Source organism: Oncorhynchus keta, chromosome 32, assembly GCF_023373465.1.
Source record: "Oncorhynchus keta strain PuntledgeMale-10-30-2019 chromosome 32, Oket_V2, whole genome shotgun sequence".
NCBI classification, from domain to species: Eukaryota; Metazoa; Chordata; class Actinopteri; order Salmoniformes; family Salmonidae; genus Oncorhynchus; species Oncorhynchus keta.
In genome coordinates, this window is record NC_068452.1 from 28,906,678 (window position 1) to 28,926,915 (window position 20,238).

The window sequence follows — 20,238 nt, forward strand, 5'->3', positions numbered from 1 at the left end:
CATGAACGTTCCAAAACGTTGCGTCATGCTGAACACGCCGCTGTGGAGGAAGTAAATCAAACGTTGGTCATTTATTGACCAATCACGATACCGATTGCCAAGTAGACAAACAGGAAGTCAGGCCGCTAGCTAATGATGGGATAACTTGTTCTTGAAAGTCATCTCCAATTCAGACGATTATTTCGTTGACAGTAGTTTGTAAGTGAAACATACAAGATGACATATGTAAATAAAGGTAAGAGGACAAATGATAACCAACTATAAAGAGCTCAGGAGAGAAGAACAGCTAATCTTAGCTTGTTTACAGAATATAATAAAGACATGGACGTCGTTGGCTAGCTAGATATCGTTAACCCGTTGTCAATTAGCTATTAGCTCACTCACTAGCAAGTTTCCCTACATTGAGTTAGCTTAAGATTTGAAAGCAATATATATTTTGTTAGCTATATTTTTACAATGCAACGTTAACACATTCAGCCAGCAAGAAGCTCGTCAGTGACAAATTAATGCCTACGTGCTTGCCATTGTCATTGTGTCGGAAACAATGTTGACGATTCATCTGTAATGTTGAGACATAGTAGTTACCTCAACCCTAGTCGTGTCACTGTAATGTCAGCTGGATGTCAACACGAATTGTATTACTTATGTTAAACAATTCAGGTGCTGACTTATAGCACAACGTGTATTGCCCGGGCAAACTTATTTTCCACCATAATTTGCAAATAAATTCATTAAAAATCCTTCAATGTGATTTTCCGGATTTTTTTTCTCTCTATTTTGTCTGTCATAGTTGAAGTGTACCTATGATGAAAATGACAGGCCTCTCTCATCTTTTTAAGTGGGAGAACTTGCACAATTGGTGGCTGACTAAATACTTTTTTGCCCCACTGTATATATACATTTGCCAAAATGTCTAAACCTGTTTTTGGTTTGTCGTTATGGGGTATTGTGTTTAGATTGAGGGGGGGGGGGACTATTGTAACAATGTGGAAAAAGTCAAGGGGTCTGAATAATTTTCGAATGCACTGTAGACTAGCCAGCTATACAATATTTCAATGTATATTAAACAGTTGGATACTTGCTACATGCGAAGGCAGATGGAGCTCTACTGTGTGAGTAACTGCATTTTCAGTGTCTGCTGAAAATAAAGTGCTGCTCCACAATTATTTGCCAGAAGATGCTGACCCTACCATAACTATTGTTTAAACTGAGCTACACTGGGGTCGGAACACAATCAGGATTATAACTACAGCAGCCGTTATGGAATGGCAAGTCCGTTGAACACCAAAGGAGCTGATTGGCTGACACTGCCATTCAAAAATGGCTAAGGTGGTTACTGCAAGCTAGCATACGTTAGTAATAATACATATCCCATCCCTACATTGAGATTTATATTCCGACCCATATCTCACGCTGGCTCCCCATTGTCTTAATTTAATCATGATTGTGTTTCGAACCCCAGTGGAGCTCAGTGTAAACAAGCCTAACGGTAGGGTTGGTATCTTTTATTATAGTCTATCTATTTGAAAGAAACCCATACATGTCTGAAATTCTTACTGTCATCACAATCTTGTCACATGCCCTCAGTCTAACTCACTGAGGGGAATTATTAACATGTCATGCAGTTTAAATTATGTTTGTAGCTACTTCCTGGAGAGAAGACTTAGTATAAGCTACTACTATGATCTGTGCAGTCAATATCTCTCAGCTTACATCTGAGCTTTGCCCCTGATGGTAATCAAGGTTTCTTCTTGGCTGAATACTCAATGCTGTGTCCACTCTCAGGTTGATATGGCGATAAGAAAACGACCTCCAGACAGTTGGACAAGCCCAGTAGTCATGAACCCCAGTTCTCCCTGTGAGGGCCAGAGCCCTGAGGGTGACCCTCCAGACGATTGGTTCCACCTTTCCACCATGTCTCTGGGAACTCAGGGCTCTGATGGAAGCCAGGATGACCCAGAGGAACCTGAGGAGAGAGGCAGACTCAAGTCCAAGCTGGTGTCAGCATGGAACAATGTCAAATATGGTATGTGTGCCTAAAACCGTTTTGATCTAAGTGACCAGTCACTTTAAAGGTGATTTTTACTTTATTTTACCAGGTAGGCTAGTTGAGAACAAGTTCTCATTTGCAACTGTGACCTGGCCAAGATAAAGCAAAGCAGTTAGACACATACAACAACACAGAGTTACACATGGAATAAACAAACATATAATCAATAATACAGTAGAAAAAGTATATATACAGCATGTACAAATGAGGAAGGATAAGGGAGGTAATAAGGGAGGGATAAGGGAGGTAAGGCCATAGGCCATGGTGGCAAAGTAATTACAATATAGCAATTAAACACTGGAATGGTAGAATTAGCAGAAGATGAATGTGCAAGTAGAGATACTGGGGGTGCAAAGGAGCAAGATAAATAAATTAGAGTTCAACCGATTATGATTTTTCAATGCCGATACCGATTATTCTGCTGATTTCTTTAAAAAAATTTATTTGTAATAATGACTATTACAACAATACTGAATGAACACTTATTTTAACTTAATATAATACACTGTTCAAAAAAATAAAGGGAACACTAAAATAACACATCCTAGATCTGAACGAAGGGAATATTCTTATTAAATACTTTTTTACATTTACATTTACATTTAAGTCATTTAGCAGACGCTCTTATCCAGAGCGACTTACATAGTTGAATGTGCTGACAACAAAATCACACAAATTATCAATGGAAATCAAATGTATCAACCCATGGAGGTCTGGATTTGGAGTCACACTCAAATTAAAGTGGAAAACCACACTATAGGCTGATCCAACTTTGATGTAATGTCCTTAAAACAAGTCAAAATTAGGCTCAGTAGTGTGTGTGGCCTCCACGTGCCTGTATGACCTCCCTACAACACCTGGGCATGCTCCTGATGAGGTGGCAGTCTGTGGTGCAACGTGTCGTTGGTGGATGGAGCGAGACATGATGTCCCAGATGTGCTCAATTGGATTCAGGTCTGGGGAACGGGCGGGCCAGTCCATAGCATCAATGCCTTCCTCTTGCAGGAACTGCTGACACACTCCAGCCACATGAGGTCTAGCATTGTCTTGCATTAGGAACCCAAGGCCAACCGCACCAGCATATGGTCTCACAAGGGGTCTGATGATCTCATCTCGGTACCTAATGGCAGTCAGGCTACCTCTGGCGAGCACATGGAGGGCTGTGCGGCCCCCCCCAAAGAAATGCCACCCCACACCATGACTGACCCACCGCGAAACCGGTCATGCTGGAGGATGTTGCAGGCAGCAGAACGTTCTCCACGGCGTCTCCAGACTCTGTCACGTCTGTCACATGTGCTCAGTGTGAACCTGCTTTCACCTGTGAAGAGCACAGGGCGCCAGTGGCGAATTTGCCAATCTTGGTGTTCTCTGGCAAATGCCAAACGTCCTGCACAGAGTTGGGCTGTAAGAACAACCCCCACCTGTGGACGTCGGGCCCTCACACCACCCTCATGGACTCTGTTTCTGACCGTTTGAGCAGACACATGCACATTTGTGGCCTGCTGGAGGTCATTTTGCAGGGCTCTGGCAGTGCTCCTCTTTGCACAAAGGCGGAGGTAGCGGTCCTGCTGCTGGGTTGTTGCCCTCCTACGGCCTCCTCCACGTCTCCTGATGTACTGGCCTGTCTCCTGGTAGCGCCTGGTAGCGCCATGCTCTGGACACTACGCTGACAGACACAGCAAACCTTCTTGCCACAGCTCGCATTGATGTGCCATCCTGGATGAGCTGCACTACCTGAGCCACTTGCGTGGGTTGTAGACTCCGTCTCATGCTACCACTAGAGTGAAAGCACCGCCAGCAATCAAAAGTGACCAAAACATCAGCCAGGAAGCATAGGAACTGAGAAGTGGTCTGTGGTCACCACCTGCAGAACCACTCCTTTATAATTTCCACCTGTTGTCTATTCCATTTTCACAACAGCATGTGAAATTTATTGTCAATCAGTGTTGCTTCCTAAGTGGACAGTTTGATTTCACGGAAGTGTGATTGACTTGGAGTTGCATTGTGTTGTTTGTGTTCCCTTTATTTTTTTGAGCAGTGTACATCAATAAAATCAATTTAGCCTCAAATAAATAATGAAAAATGTTCAATTTGGTTTAAATAATGCAAAAACAAAGTGTTGGAGAAGAAAGTAAAAGTGCAATATGTGCCATGTAAGAAAGCTAACGTTTAAGTTCCTTGATCAGAAAATGAGAACATATGAAAGCTGGTGGTTCCTTTCTGGTGGTTCCAGTCTTCAATATTCCCAGGTAAGAAGTTTTAGGTTGTAGTTATTATAGGAATATTTCTCTCTACCATTTGTATTTCATATACCTTTGACTATTGGATGTTCTTTTAGGCACTTTAGTATGCCAGTGTAACAGTATAGCTTCCGTACCTCTCCTCGCTCTTACCTGGGCTCGAACCAGGAACACAACGACAACAACCACCCTTGTAGCAGCGTTACCCATTGCGCCACAAAAGCTGTGGCCCTTGCAGAGCAAGGGGAACAACTACTCCAAGTCGCAGAGCGAGTGACGTTTGAAACGCTAGCCATTTCACATCACATCGTTACACCAGCCTAATCTCAGGCGTTGATAGGCTTGAAGTCATAAACAGCAGAGCTGCTGGCAAAATGCACGAAAGTGCTGTTTGAATGCATGCTTATGAGTCTGCTGGTGCCTATCGCTCAGTCAGTCTGCTCTATCAAATCATAGACTTAATTATAACACACACAAATTAATTAATTAATTAATTAATTAATATGATCGAATCCGGAAACTATCAACTCAAAAACGACGTTTATTCTTTCAGTGAAATACGGAACTGTTCCATATTTGATCTAACGGGTGGCATCAATCAGTCTAAATATTCCTGTTACATTGCACAACCTTCAACGTTATGTCATAAATACGTAAAATTCTGGCAAATTAGTTCGGAATGAGCCAGGCGGCCCAAACTGTTGCATATACCCTGACTCTGCGTGCAATGAACGCAAGAGAAGTGACACAATTTCACCTGGTTAATATTGCCTGCTAACCTGGATTTCTTTTAGATAAATATGCAGGTTTAAAAATATATACATCTGTGTATTGATTTTAAGAAAGGCATTGGTGTTTATGGTTAGGTACACGTTGGAGCAACGACAGTCACTGCATCGATTATATGCAATGCAGGACACGCTAGATAAACTAATATCATCAACCATGTGTAGTTATAACTAGTGATTATGATTAAGTTTAATGCTAGCTAGCAACTTACCTTGGCTTCTTACTGCATTCGCGTAACAGGCGGGCTCCTCGTGAGGCAGATGGTTAGAGCGTTGGACTAGTTAACCGTAAGGTTGCAAGATTGAATCCCTGAGCTGACAAAATCTGTCGTTCTGCCCCTGAACAAGGCAGTTAACCCACTGTTCCTAGACCGTCATTGAAAATAAGAATGTCTTAACTGACTTGCCTAGTTAAATAAAGATGCAATAAAGGTGTAGAAAAGAAGAGAGAATTCTCGTACAAAGTTACCGGCAATTCCGATTAATCGGTCGACCTCTAAAATAAATAAATACAGTATGGGGCTGAGGTAGTTGGATTGGCTATTTACAAATGGGCTATATACAAGTGCAGTGATATGTGAGCTGCTCTGACAGCTGGTGCTTAAAGCTAGTGAGGGAGATATGAGTCTCCAGCTTTAGTGATTTTTGCAGTTCGTCATTGGCAGTCATTGGCAGCAGAGAACTGGAAGGAGAGGCGGCCAAAGGAAGAATTGGCTTTGTGGGTGACCAGTGAGATATACCTGCTGGAGTGGGTGCTGCTATGGTGACCAATGAGCTGAGATAAGGCAGTGCTTTACCTAGCAGAGACTTGTAGATGACCTGAAGCCAGTGGGTTTGGCGACGTGTATGAAGCGAGGGCCAGCCAACGAGAGCGTACAGGTCGCAGTGGTGGGTACTATATGGGGCTTTGGTGACGAAATGGATGGCACTGTGATAGACTGCATCCAATTTGTTGAGTAGAGTGTTGGAGGCTATTTTGTAAATATCGAGGATCGGTAGGATGGTCAGTTTTACGAGAGTATGTTTGGCAGCATGAATGAAGGATGCTTTGTTGCGAAATAGGAAGCTGATTCTAGATTTAGATTGGATTGGATTTGATTTAATGTGAGTCTGGAAGGAGAGTTTACAGTTTAACCAGACATCTAGGTATTTGTAGTTTCCACATATTCTAAGTCAGAACCGTCCAGAGGAGTGGTGCTGGGCGGGTGCGGCAGCGATCGTTTGAAGTGCATGCATTTAAGAGCAGTTGGAGGCCACGGAAGGAGAGTTGTATGGCATTGAAGCTTGTCTGGAAGTTAGTTAACACAGTGTCCAAAGTAGGGCCAGAGGTATACAGAATGGTGTCGTCTGCGTAAGAGGTGGATCAAAGAATCACCAGCAGAAAGAGCAACATCATTGATGTATACAGAGAAGAGTCTGCCCGAGAATTGAACCCTGTGGCACCCCCATAGAGACTGCCAGAGGTCCGGACAACAGGTCCTCTGATTTGACACACTGAACTCTATCAGAGAAGTAGTTGGTGAACCAGGCGAGGCAATAATTTGAGAAACCAAGGCTGTTGAGTCTGCCAATAAGAATGTTGTGATTGACAGAGTCGAAAGCCTTAGCCAGGTCGATGAATACGGCTGTACAGTAATGTCTCTTATCGATGGCGGTTATGATGTCGTTTAGGACCATGAGTGTGGCTGAGGTGCACCCATGACCAGCTCTGAAACCAGATTGCATAGCGGAGAAGGTAAAGTGGGATTAGAAATGGTTGGTAATCTGTTTGTTAACTTGGCTTTCAAAGACCTTAGAAAGGCATGTTAGGATAGATATAGGTCTGTAGCAATTTGGGTCTAGAGTGTGTCCCCCTTTGTAGAGGGGGATGACCATGGCAGCTTTCCAATCTATGGAAATCTCAGACGATACGAAAGAGGTTGAACAGGCTATTAATAGGGTTTGCAACAATTTCAGCAGATAATCTTAGAGGGTCCAGTTCGTCTATCCCGGCTGGTTTGTAGGGGTCCAGATTTTGCAGCTCTTTCAGAACATCAGCTATCTGGATTTGGGTGAAGGAGAAATGGGGGAGGCTTGGGCAAGTTATTGTTTGTCATTTTATAGTTTGCTTTCCTTTGCCCATCCAGGCTGGTCGTTCAAGTCAAAGGCCCGCTTCAGCAAGACCTCTCCTCTGACCATGCTTGGTCAGTCTTATCTGCTCAGTCATGGAGGTGAGAGATGTTCTGTTGGTTGGGTAACTGCTCAGTTTGCCGGGAGGCCAGCTCTAGGAAGAGTCTTGGTTGTTCCAAACTTCTTCTATTTAAGAATGTGTTCTTGGGGACCTTCAATTAAAGACCCACACCTAACTGGTATGTAACTGGATTTGAGGACATTGTATATATTCAAGGACGGTGTCTGTCCTTTGTTTTGTCAGTGGAGAGGGAGTGCTTTCGCCGGGCCTTTGCCACTCTGCTGTGGCTGACGTACAGGCGGGGTTTCCCACAGCTGAATGGTTCCTCTCTGACCACAGACAGTGGGTGGGGCTGCATGCTGCGCAGTGGCCAGATGCTCCTGGCACAGGGGCTGCTGCTACACCTGCTGCCGCCAGGTAAAAGAAAAAACGCACTTGTGCACGTGGGTCATACATACATACATACATACATACATACATACATACATACATACATACATACATACATACATACATACATACATACATACATACATACATAGAGGTACATACATACATACATAGAGGTACATACATACATACATACATACATAGAGGTACATACATACATAGAGGTACATACATACATACATACATAGAGGTACATACATACATACATACATAGAGGTACATACATACATACATACATAGAGGTACATGCATACATACATACATAGAGGTACATACATGCATACATACATACATAGAGGTACATACATACATACATACATAGAGGTACATACATACATACATACATAGAGGTACATACATACATACATACATAGAGGTACATACATACATACATACATAGAGGTACATACATACATACATACATAGAGGTACATACATACATACATACATAGAGGTACATACATACATACATACATAGAGGTACATACATACATACATACATAGAGGTACATACATACATACATACATAGAGGTACATACATACATACATACATAGAGGTACATACATACATACATACATAGAGGTACATACATACATACATACATAGAGGTACATACATACATACATACGTACAGAGGTACATACATACATACATACGTACAGAGGTACATACATACATACATACATACATACATACATACATACATACATACATACATACATACATACATACATACATACATAGAGATACATACATACATACATACATACATACATAGAGGTACATACATACATACATACATACATACATACATAGAGGTACATACATACATACATACATACATACATACATAGAGGTACATACATACATACATACATACATACATACATAGAGGTACATACATACATACATACATACATACATAGAGGTACATACATACATACATACATACATACATACATACAGAGGTACATACATACATACATACATACATACATACATACATACATACATACATAGAGGTACATACATACATACATACATACATACATACATAGAGGTACATACATACATACATACATACATACATACATACATAGAGGTACATACATACATACATACATACATACATACATACATAGAGGTACATACATACATACATACATACATAGAGGTACATACATACATACATACATACATAGAGGTACATACATACATACATACATACATACATACATACATACATACATACATACATACATACATACATACATACATACATACATACATACATAGAGGTACATACATACATACATACATAGAGGTACATACATACATACATACATACATACATACATACATACATACATACATACATACATACATACATACATACATACATACATGCATACATACAGGTACATACATGCATACATACATACATGCATACATACATACATGCATACATGCATACATAGGTACATACATGCATACATAGGTACATACATACATACATAGGTACATACATACATAGGTACATACATACATACAGGTACATACATACATACATACATACAGGTACATACATACATACATACATACATACATACATACATACATAGGTACATACATACATACATACAGGTACATACATACATACATACATACATACATACATACATACATACATACATACAGGTACATACATACATACATACATACAGGTACATACATACATACAGGTACATACATACATACATACATACATACATGCATACAGGTACATACATACATACAGATACATACATACATACATACATACATACATACATACATACATACATACATACATACATACATACATACATACATACATACATACAGGTACATACATACAGGTACATACATACAGGTACATACATACATACAGGTAGATACATACATACAGGTACATACATACATACATACAGGTACATACATACATACATACAGGTACATACATACATACAGGTACATACATACATACAGGTACATACATACATACAGGTACATACATACATACATGCATACATGCATGCATACATGCATACATGCATACATGCATACATACATACATGCATACAGGTACATACATGCATACAGGTACATACATACATACATACATACATACATACATACATACATACATACATACATACATACATACAGGTACATACATACATGCATACATGCATACATAGGTACATACAGGTACATGCATACATAGGTACATACATGCATACATACATGCATGCATACATACGTACATACATACATACATACATACATACATACATACGTACATACATACATACGTACATACAGGTACGTACATACAGGTACGTACATACAGGTACGTACATACATACAGGTACATACATACATACAGGTACATACATACATACAGGTACATACATACAGGTACGTACATACAGGTATACATACATACAGGTACATACATACAGGTACATACATACGTACATACATACATACATACATACATACATACATACATACATACATACATACATACATACATACATACATACATACATACATACATACATACATACATACAGGTACATACATACAGGTACATACATACATACAGGTACATACATACATACAGGTACATACGTACATACAGGTACATACAGGTACATACATACATACATACATACATACATACATACATACAGGTACATACATACATACATACATACATACATACATACATACATACATACATACATACATACAGGTACATACATACATACATACATACAGGTACATACATACATACAGGTACATACATACATACATACATACATACATGCATACAGGTACATACATACATACAGATACATACATACATACATACATACATACATACATACATACATACATACATACATACATACATACATACATACATACATACAGGTACATACATACAGGTACATACATACAGGTACATACATACATACAGGTAGATACATACATACAGGTACATACATACATACAGGTACATACATACATACAGGTACATACATACATACAGGTACATACATACATACAGGTACATACATACATACAGGTACATACATACATACATACATACATACATGCATACATACATGCATACATGCATACATGCATACATACATACATGCATACAGGTACATACATGCATACAGGTACATACATACATACATACATACATACATACATACATACATACATACATACATACATACATACATACATACATACATACATACAGGTACATACATACATGCATACATGCATACATAGGTACATACAGGTACATGCATACATAGGTACATACATGCATACATACATGCATGCATACATACGTACATACATACATACATACATACATACATACATACGTACATACATACATACGTACATACAGGTACGTACATACAGGTACGTACATACAGGTACGTACATACAGGTACGTACATACAGGTACGTACATACAGGTACGTACATACAGGTACGTACATACAGGTACGTACATACAGGTACGTACATACAGGTACGTACGTACATACATACATACATACATACATACATACATACATACATACATACATACATACATACATACATACATACATACATACATACATACAGGTACATACATACAGGTACATACATACATACAGGTACATACATACATACAGGTACATACGTACATACAGGTACATACAGGTACATACATACATACATACATACATACATACATACATACAGGTACATACATACAGGTACATACATACATACAGGTACATACATACATACAGGTACATACATACATACAGGTACATACATACATACAGGTACATACATACATACATACGTACGTACATACATACATACATGCGTACATACATACATACATACATACATACATACATGCATACATACATACATACATACATACATACATACATACATACATACAGGTACATGCATGCATACATACAGGTACATGTTTCCAGCAGCATCTCAAAGTATCTCCTGAGTAAAACACTACTACAGTTTATCACTACTTAGCCTTGTCCCTTGTCTCTCTATTGTTGCCAGGCTGGACCTGGCTCTCTGCCAACCATGTGTCCAAAGATGACATGGAGGTACAGGAGTCTCGCTCCTTGGGTCCAGAGGTGACTAAGAAGGGAAGGAGGAAGAGCATAGTGTCCTTCCTGGAGAGCCGGACTGAAGTTACTCACAGACGGGTGGTGTCCTGGTTTGGGGACCATCCCATCGCCCCGTTCGGGCTGCATCAGCTGGTGGAACAGGGCAAAAGCTCAGGGAAGAAGGCAGGGGACTGGTACGGCCCCTCCATCGTAGCACACATACTTCGGTGAGAACTTAGAAGCTAAACCTGCCCCCTCCCAACCATCTGCATTCCATACAATACATCTTCCCTTAGTGATGTGTGGTGTCTGTTTGTTTTAGTAAGGCTGTTGACGCAGCATCAGCAGAGGTGTCCAATCTGACCGTGTATGTAGCACAGGACTGCACTGGTGAGTGTTCCCTTGTTATCTCATTCTCACTATTTGGCAGGGTGCACATCAGACCATAGTAATAGGTTGTATCATTGTGTGGTCCCTGTATAGTGTACATAGATGATGTGGTGAGGCTGTGTGAGAGACCTCTATCTGAGGGCTCCACAGGACCCAGTGCAGCCTGGAAGTCTGTCATCATCCTGGTCCCTGTGCGCCTGGGAGGAGAAGTCCTCAACCCCACCTACATCAAATGTGTCAAAGTATGTGTCAAGTCAGAGTAACATGCTAGAGACATGCACACAGACACTGACAACCACAGAACACAGTGAGAGATTGGTAAACCATTATTGTCTTTTTCTTTCCATAGAATCTCCTGAGGTTAGAATGCTGCATTGGAATCATTGGTGGCAAACCCAAGCACTCTCTGTTCTTCGTTGGGTACCAAGGTAGGTGTATGGTCTTCCTGTTGTCATTCTGTAATTGTACAGTCCTTGTACCCTCACTCTGACCATGCTCATGTCTCCTGTGCTAGACGAACAGCTGTTGTGCTTGGACCCCCACTACAGCCAGTCCACAGTGGATATTACACAGGATAACTTCCCCTTAGAGGTAATGGAAGGCGCTCTCTTCCTGTTTTGGCTGTCTGTGTTGTTTGCAAACCCTTTACATTATTCTATATCCATGACTCTAGACCAGGTCCTAGGCCAAGATTGCATCTCGGTCTAGCAGTGTAACACTAAGCCACTTATTTACCAACCTGTCTGTGCCTGTTGGCCACGCTTTCGTGATAAAAACTCGGTCTAGAAACTGGGCTACCCTGACGCCACCATCTCTCGCCTTAATGGGGCCTTCTCCTCTCCTCTCCCCCTGCAGTCGTTTCACTGTAAGTGTCCCAGGAAGATCTCCTTCAGTCGCATGGATCCCAGCTGCACTATAGGCTTCTATGCCAAGAGCCAGAAGGAATTTGAGTTACTGTGCTCAGCTGTTAGCACGGTATGTGGGGCACACACACATAGGCACTATTGCTGCTACTATTTATTATTTATCTAAGCTGTACTGTATATTATTTTTGTGTATATATTTCCAAACATAAAAATTCCAAACATTAAAATGGTTTTTTACTACTTTGTATTACTTATTGTGTATACTTTTTATAAATGGATATTGCACTGTTGAGGAAAGCTTGCAAGTAAGCATTTCACTGTACCGTTTATACCCTGTGAATGTGACCAACTTGATTTTATTTGTGGTGTCCATGTCAGGGGAATAGGCTGGCTATGGATTTGAACCCTGGCCAAGATGCTGTTGTTTACTCTTGAGATCAAATATACATGTATGAAGAGTGTGCTGTATAACTGATGCAGATGTTTTAGTTGCAAGGAGCCAAGTACATTATTGCTTTTACAATATGTTGTAATACAGTCAATGGTTAATGGTTCAATCGAGATGACGGGAAATATAAGAGCTCCTAGAGTTGGTTCTCTCGTTCATCTCTTTCTCTTCCCCAGGCTCTCTCATCATCAACAGAAAAGTACCCCATCTTCACCATTGCAGAGGGTCAGGGACAGGATGGGGGGCAGGAGCATGAGAGCGATGCACCCCCAAACTCTATCACCCACATCCTGACCAAGGACAAGGCGAGGCTGAGAAGGACCAATAACAGCAACAGCATGGATGAGTTTGTGTTATTGTGATCTAACGTAGCAGGTATAAAAGTTCTAAGCTAGGTTGAATTAGCTGTATCCCTTAACCAGAACATCCGGTTGTTGGCAACTCTGCTAAGGGTGCTGTGAACAGACTGACTGAATGTGGCCAGCAGGGAACATAATTCACATACCAACTCATACACACAGTTACTGAACTGAGCTTTATCAGTGGCAGCTACTGATGGGGCACATGCTCCAGCATTAGCCTTTATCCCCAACCTCCACAGGCAATAACCAGGCTGGGTGAGGTGTTGCTGAATAGAACAGGCCAATGACACTATTCTTATGTATTTATTTGTTTGGGCTAATTATTTGTTTTAAGGGGACGTGTTTATGAATGTAACAATGTTTTTAAATGAAGTTTTTGTATAATTGTTTTTAATTTAAGATTTTGATATTAGTATGGTTTTGAGGTTCTTACGTTAAATAACCTGCCTTCAACTTGGTTGTTTATTATTCTACATGAAGTCATGGGTGACTATGCCTGGCTGAAAGACACTAACTGACCCCATTTCATCATTGTATAGATAGGCTGTTCATCCCATAGTCCTCTCCACTACAACCTTTTGTTGAACTACTTTGTCCAGCATTAGACTCTGAGCTGCTGTTTGACGTCATGTGACAGGATGTCTGCTCTGTGAATGGATTAGGAAATTGGATTCCTCCGACCTTGTGATGTGCACATGGAACCGGTGAAGGAATCAATTTGTCTTAGAGATGTTGGTTTTGTGGTTGAGTGGGGAGAGTATAAAATAATAATTTTAAAATTGCTATCAGTCAATTAAGAGGCACGTTCTGGGCAATATGGGGTTGCATTTGCCCTGTTTTTGGAATTAATATTTTTTTACATGGAAAATGAGTGGCACAATGCATCCAAAATAAAAGCTCAGTAAAAATAAATAAAATCACTAAACTTCATCAGACTGATTTTAGTTTAGGCCATACACATTTGAATTATATGTTTAAAGGATACCCTACAGTGCTACTACATTGCTTGTTATTTTGGGGTTTAGCTCGGGTTTCTGTATAGCACTTTGTGACCTGCTGATGTAAAAAGGGCTTTATAAATACATTTGTTTGATAACTGAAGAGGGGTTTCTCCCCACCCAAAAAATCCCCAAATTTTACTGAATTTCTACGATTATAGCTAAAATAATGGCCTTGATCTTCTAGTAAAAAGATCAGCCATAATCCGACAGGAAGTGGCGTAACTGTGCCTCTTTTAGCTTCCCAAAGAGGCTAACATCTCTTGATTAGGTCGCTAGGAGTTGAATTAAGGTCGTTATAGTATTTTAACAAGAAGGTCCACATTTAAAAAATAAAAATACATGTGGAAAGAGACCTAACAATGTTAGTATTTTTGGTTTATTGGAAAAGTACATCAAAAGCAGAAATACTGAGTGGTGTAGTATCTAAAAGGGAAAGTGCTGCACATTAGTCTGTAGGTATGGACCTCATGTCATGGCCATACTGCTGGAAATACAGGTGAGAGTGGTACTGTAGCTCAGGCAGCACTAGTCGCACACAGAGCCCCTCTTCCTGCAGAGTCAGGTTCCCTCGTACCTTGTATCCCAGGATGGTGACTGTGTCGGTCTGCCAGGGCCTGACCAGGTCCTCCAGCTCACCAGGGGGGACTCCTTCTCTGGCCACACACTTCTGTCTGAGCCTCTGTGTGGAGGCCCTCAGTAGGGCCACCTCCCTTTTCAGTCTCCCCAGGCCATACTGCTCAGCTTTCTCCCAGAACACCTGCAGAAATAAGTTGTAGAGCAGCACGTCCAGACTGTTCCAGGCCCAGAGCCTGGCCTTGGTGTCGTCCTCCAGCGGGGTGATGTCCGATGGGGCGCGGACGTTCAGGCGCACATAGGCCAACTCCTCAGGCTCCAGCTGCAGCAGAGCCCCCAGGAGAACCAGAGACTCATCAAAGTGCTCCGCGATCATCACCAGCTGGAAGGCCTCCTCCAGCTGAGTCAGCTCCATGGGCCAGGATGCGTTCCACTCTTGGCTGCTGAGGCCCAGGTCAAAACTCATAGGGTTCCTGGCTAGGCCATTCCCAGGTTCTGTAGGGTCCCAGTAAGACTCTGGGGCCTCCAGGAAGACCGAGAGGGCGGACTTCATGTTAGCTGTGTCAGCTGCCTTTTTGGCTAGAGTGAAGGCGGGTACAGTGGAAGTGTAGTAGCTGAAAACGGACTCAAAGGTCTGTAGAGGATCACGCAGCAGGGTGATATAGATGGTGTTCCTGGGCATCACCTGTTTCACCTGTCCCAGGTCCAGCCGCATGTGGCTGCAGAGCATGTCGAACTGAGAGGAACCCGGTGGCAGCTCATCTACAAAGTCTGCTCGGAACCTGGAGCCATAAGGAAGGTTAAGCACGTTAAAGCAGTGAAAGTTATCTGCAGTTAATATCCACCAAATGGAGGGGCTCCAAATGTACCAGAGACCTGACAGTAAATTTGATCATCTGAACATTGCAATAGAATATGTCTACTCATCAGATGAATAGAGGTAACCGTATCTTACAGGAGATAGTAGTCGTGCCCATACCTATCTGGGTAGCTGAACTGGTATGCATAATAGGGGAAGGCGAAAGTGAGGTTCTCCTTCTCCCCAAGGCGGAACATCAGATTCTGAACAGTGCTGCTTCCAGTCTTGTGTGTTTTGAGGAAAGCTACAGGTGGAGGGCTCCTCCTTGTCCTCATAAAGGTGTACCCATTGGGGTCACTTTGATGCTGCAGATTAGGTGTCTGAACCGCCTTCCTCCCGTTAGGGGCAGTGTGGGATGGTACAGGGGTGTTTGGAAGAGCATTGTTGGAAAGTGCTCCCCTCTCCTCCACCTTATGGCCCTTGTGCCCAGCATAGTGGCTTTCGAAAAAGGAAAGAGACAGAGGATTTCATCAGACGTCTAGGTAAACAAAGTCTCAACAGGACTTATGCAGCTTAGCTGTATGCCATGACAGAAAACTCCTCGGTAATCAATTCTGTATGTAAAAGCTTTTTTAATCTGTTACGCATTTACACAAGTATATGTAGAATTTCTCTGGTACATTCACAATAACCACTGAGTTCAATCTATTAGTTTTACCACCACCTACAGCTACAGACAGTACATAATGGTGTGGGGAGAAAGAGAGAGACAGACTGTTCCTTACCTTGGATGCTGCAATGACTGAGTAGCCAGGAGCATGAGTAACAAGGTGACACACAAAGCCAGCAGGAGACCCATCACACGGTGTCTCCAAAGTTGGGTGGACAACCAGCGGAGGGTCATCTCCTTTCTGTGGCCCACCCGAAACACTTTCCTCTGGAACCTTCTTCCCTCCTAGCATGGTAAATAGACTCTGGGACTTTGAAGGTGAGACTGGGTTCCGGAGCTTAAAGAAACTGAGACCTGACCTCACCCTCTAAGCTGGCTCAGCAAGATGTCACGCAGCAAGCAACTCTCCAGCCAAGAAGTTGTGATTGAGTTTTTGGCTAATATAAGATTTGAGACTGTCTATTCTCAAGCTTTGCTGCTGTAAACAGTCATAAGATGCAACTGCAATATGACAAGGCTGAAGTCCTTATTCACTTAAGAGCAGCAATCACTGGTTTTGTATATTAGGGATGCCAAATACTAAAAGCTAAATTGGCTGAGAGACAAGGACATTAAGGAAAATAAATAAATACAATAAATTAGATACAATGAAAATAAATAAGAACAGAAAATTCCCTAACACAAAGAACAGTAAAACCACCTAAAGAGATAGCTGTGTTTGTTCTGCATAATACATTTCTATCTGAACATTGGCCAAAATGTTGACTGGAACAAGCTACAACAAACACTCAAACTGGACAGTTTTATCTCAATCTATTCATTCAAAAACTCAATCATGGACACTCTTACTGACAGTTGTAGCTGCTTTGTATGATGTATTGTAGTCTCTGCCCTTTGCTGTTGTCTGTGCCCAATAATGTTTGTACCATGTTTTGTGCTGCTACCATGTTGTGTTGTCATGTGTTGCTGCTGCCTTGCTATTTTGTTATCTTAGGTCTCCCTTTATGTAGTGTTGTCTCTGTTGTGATGTGTGTTTTGTACTATATGTATATTGTATTTATTTTGTATTTTTAATCCCAGGGCCCCGCAGGAGGCCTCTCTTGAAAAAGCCAAACCTTGACCCAGAAAATATATAAAACTATCGGCCTATATCGAATCTTCCATTCCTCTCAAAAATGTTAGAAAAGGCTGTTGTGCAGCAACTCACTGCCTTCCTGAAGACAAACAATGTATACGAAATGCTTTAGTCTGGTTTTAGACCCCATCATGGCACTGAGACTGCACTTGTGAAGGTGGTAAATGAGCTTTTAATGGCATCAGACCGAGGCTTTGCATCTGTCCTCGTGCTCCTAGATCTTAGTGCTGCTTTTGATACTATCGATCACCACATTCTTTTGGAGAGATTGGAAACCCAAATTGGTCTACATGGACAAGTTCTGGCCTGGTTTAGATCTTATCTGTCGGAAAGATATCAGTTTGTCTCTGTGAATGGTTTGTCCTCTGACAAATCAACTGTAAATTCCGGTGTTCCTCAAGGTTCTGTTTTAGGACCACTATTGTTTTCACTATATATTTGACCTCTTGGGGATGTCATTCGAAAACATAATGTTAACTTTCACTGCTATGCGGATGACATACAGCTGTACATTTCAATGAAACATGGTGAAGCCCCAAAATTGCCCTCGCTAGAAGCCTGTGTTTCAGACATAAGGAAGTGGATGGCTGCAAACGTTCTACTTTTAAACTCGGACAAAACAGAGATGCTTGTTCTAGGTCCCGAGAAACAAAGAGATCTTCTGTTGAATCTGACAATTAATCTTAATGGTTGTACAGTCGTCTCAAATAAAACTGTGAAGGACCTCGGCGTTACTCTGGACCCCGATCTCTCTTTTGACGAACATATCAAGACTGTTTCAAGGACAGTTTTTTTCCCATCTACGTAACATTGCAAAAATCAGAAACTTTCTGTCAAAAAATTATGCAGAGAAATTAATCCATGCTTTTGTTACTTCTAGGTTAGACTACTGCAATGCTCTACTTTCCGGCAACCCCGGATAAAGCACTAAATAAACTTCAGTTAGTGCTAAATATGTCTGCTAGAATCCTGACTAGAACCAAAAAATGTTATCATATTACTCCAGTGCTAGCCTCCCTACACTGGCTTCCTGTCAAGGCAAGGGCTGATTTCATGGTTTTTACTGCTAACCTACAAAGCATTGCATGGGCTTGCTTACAGTGGGTCATATGATTGAGTGTAGTCTGGCCCAGAAGTGTGATGGTGAACGGAAAGGCTCTGGAACAACGAACTGCCCTTGCTGTCTCTGCCTGGCCGGTTCTAGTGGTGTGGGGGCTGTGCCTTGGCAAAGTGGGTGGGGTTATATCCTTCCTGTTTGGCCCTGTCCGGGTGTATCATCGGATGGGGCCACAGTGTCTCCTGACCCCTCCTGTCTCAGCCTCTAGTATTTATGCTGCAGTAGTTTGTGTCGGGGGGCTAGGGTCATTTTGTTATATCTGGAGTACTTCTCCTGTCTTATCCGTGTCCTGTGTGAGTTTAAGTATGCTCTCTCTAATTCTCTCTTTCTTTCTCTCGGAGGACCTGAGCCCTAGGACCATGCCTCAGGACTACCTGGCATGATGACTCCTTGCTGTCCCCAGTCCACCTGGCCGTGCTGCTGCTCCAGTTTCAACTGTTCTGCCTGTGATTATTATTATTTGACCATGCTGGTCATTTATGAACATTTTGGCCATGTTCTGTTATAATCTCCACCCGGCACAGCCAGAAGAGGACTGGCCACCCCTCATTGCCTGGTTCCTCTCTAGATTTCTTCCTAGGTTTTGGCCTTTCTAGGGAGTTTTTGGCCTTTCTAGGGAGTTTTTCCTAGCCACCGTGCTTCTACACCTGCATTGCTTGCTGTTTGGGGTTTTAGCCTGGGTTTCTGTATAGCACTTTGAGATATCAGCTGATGTACGAAGGGCTATATAAATACATTTGATTAAATTGGAAATAAAGTTAGATTTGATAACCATTATTTTTGCGATCCATTCATGGTAGACGTCCTTCCTAATAACAATGCCCCACATCCTGCTGATTTCAGCTGCTGAACGGTATATGCACATTTGATTGTGTATATGGCTGAGAAAGTGAACTTGTCATTTACAAAAAGTTCAGCGGGGATCCTGCTTTGGGAACTATTAACTAGGACATGGCTCTCCAACCCTAATCT

The 20,238-nt window shown here is 41.6% G+C and overlaps 2 protein-coding genes across 2 annotated transcripts; one reads left to right on the top strand and one right to left on the bottom strand.

The window, feature by feature from the left end:
* Positions 1-73: 73 nt before the first annotated feature.
* LOC118365558 (cysteine protease atg4da-like) lies at positions 74-14,901 on the top strand. Its single transcript, XM_035747872.2, has 11 exons — positions 74-235; positions 1,786-2,026; positions 7,205-7,288; positions 7,492-7,665; positions 11,856-12,132; positions 12,228-12,295; positions 12,389-12,537; positions 12,645-12,723; positions 12,810-12,886; positions 13,151-13,270; positions 13,786-14,901. The coding sequence occupies exons 2-11, from the start codon at positions 1,792-1,794 to the stop codon at positions 13,969-13,971; spliced, it is 1,449 nt and encodes a 482-aa protein (XP_035603765.1). The 5' UTR covers positions 74-235; positions 1,786-1,791; the 3' UTR covers positions 13,972-14,901.
* Positions 14,902-15,163: 262 nt separating this feature from the next.
* LOC118365560 (galactose-3-O-sulfotransferase 2-like) lies at positions 15,164-17,272 on the bottom strand. The gene is made up of 3 exons (XM_035747873.2): positions 17,130-17,272; positions 16,525-16,842; positions 15,164-16,327 (listed from the first exon to the last, which is right to left on the bottom strand). Exons 1-3 carry the CDS (start codon positions 17,246-17,248, stop codon positions 15,418-15,420), a joined length of 1,347 nt encoding a protein of 448 aa, XP_035603766.1. The 5' UTR covers positions 17,249-17,272; the 3' UTR covers positions 15,164-15,417.
* Between the last annotated feature and the right edge of the window lie 2,966 nt (positions 17,273-20,238).

Excerpts from the sequence above, each read along its gene's own strand:
- LOC118365558 (XM_035747872.2), top strand. The coding sequence starts at position 1,792 with ATGGCGATAAGAAAACGACCTCCAGACAGTTGGACAAGCCCAGTAGTC. Across the intron at positions 2,027-7,204 it reads ATGGAACAATGTCAAATATG|GCTGGTCGTTCAAGTCAAAG; the intron begins GTATGTGTGCCT and ends TTGCCCATCCAG. Across the intron at positions 13,271-13,785 it reads TGTGCTCAGCTGTTAGCACG|GCTCTCTCATCATCAACAGA; the intron begins GTATGTGGGGCA and ends TCTCTTCCCCAG.
- LOC118365560 (XM_035747873.2), bottom strand. The coding sequence starts at position 17,248 with ATGACCCTCCGCTGGTTGTCCACCCAACTTTGGAGACACCGTGTGATG. Across the intron at positions 16,843-17,129 it reads CAGTCATTGCAGCATCCAAG|CCACTATGCTGGGCACAAGG; the intron begins GTAAGGAACAGT and ends CTTTTTCGAAAG. Across the intron at positions 16,328-16,524 it reads CAGTTCAGCTACCCAGATAG|GTTCCGAGCAGACTTTGTAG; the intron begins GTATGGGCACGA and ends TTATGGCTCCAG.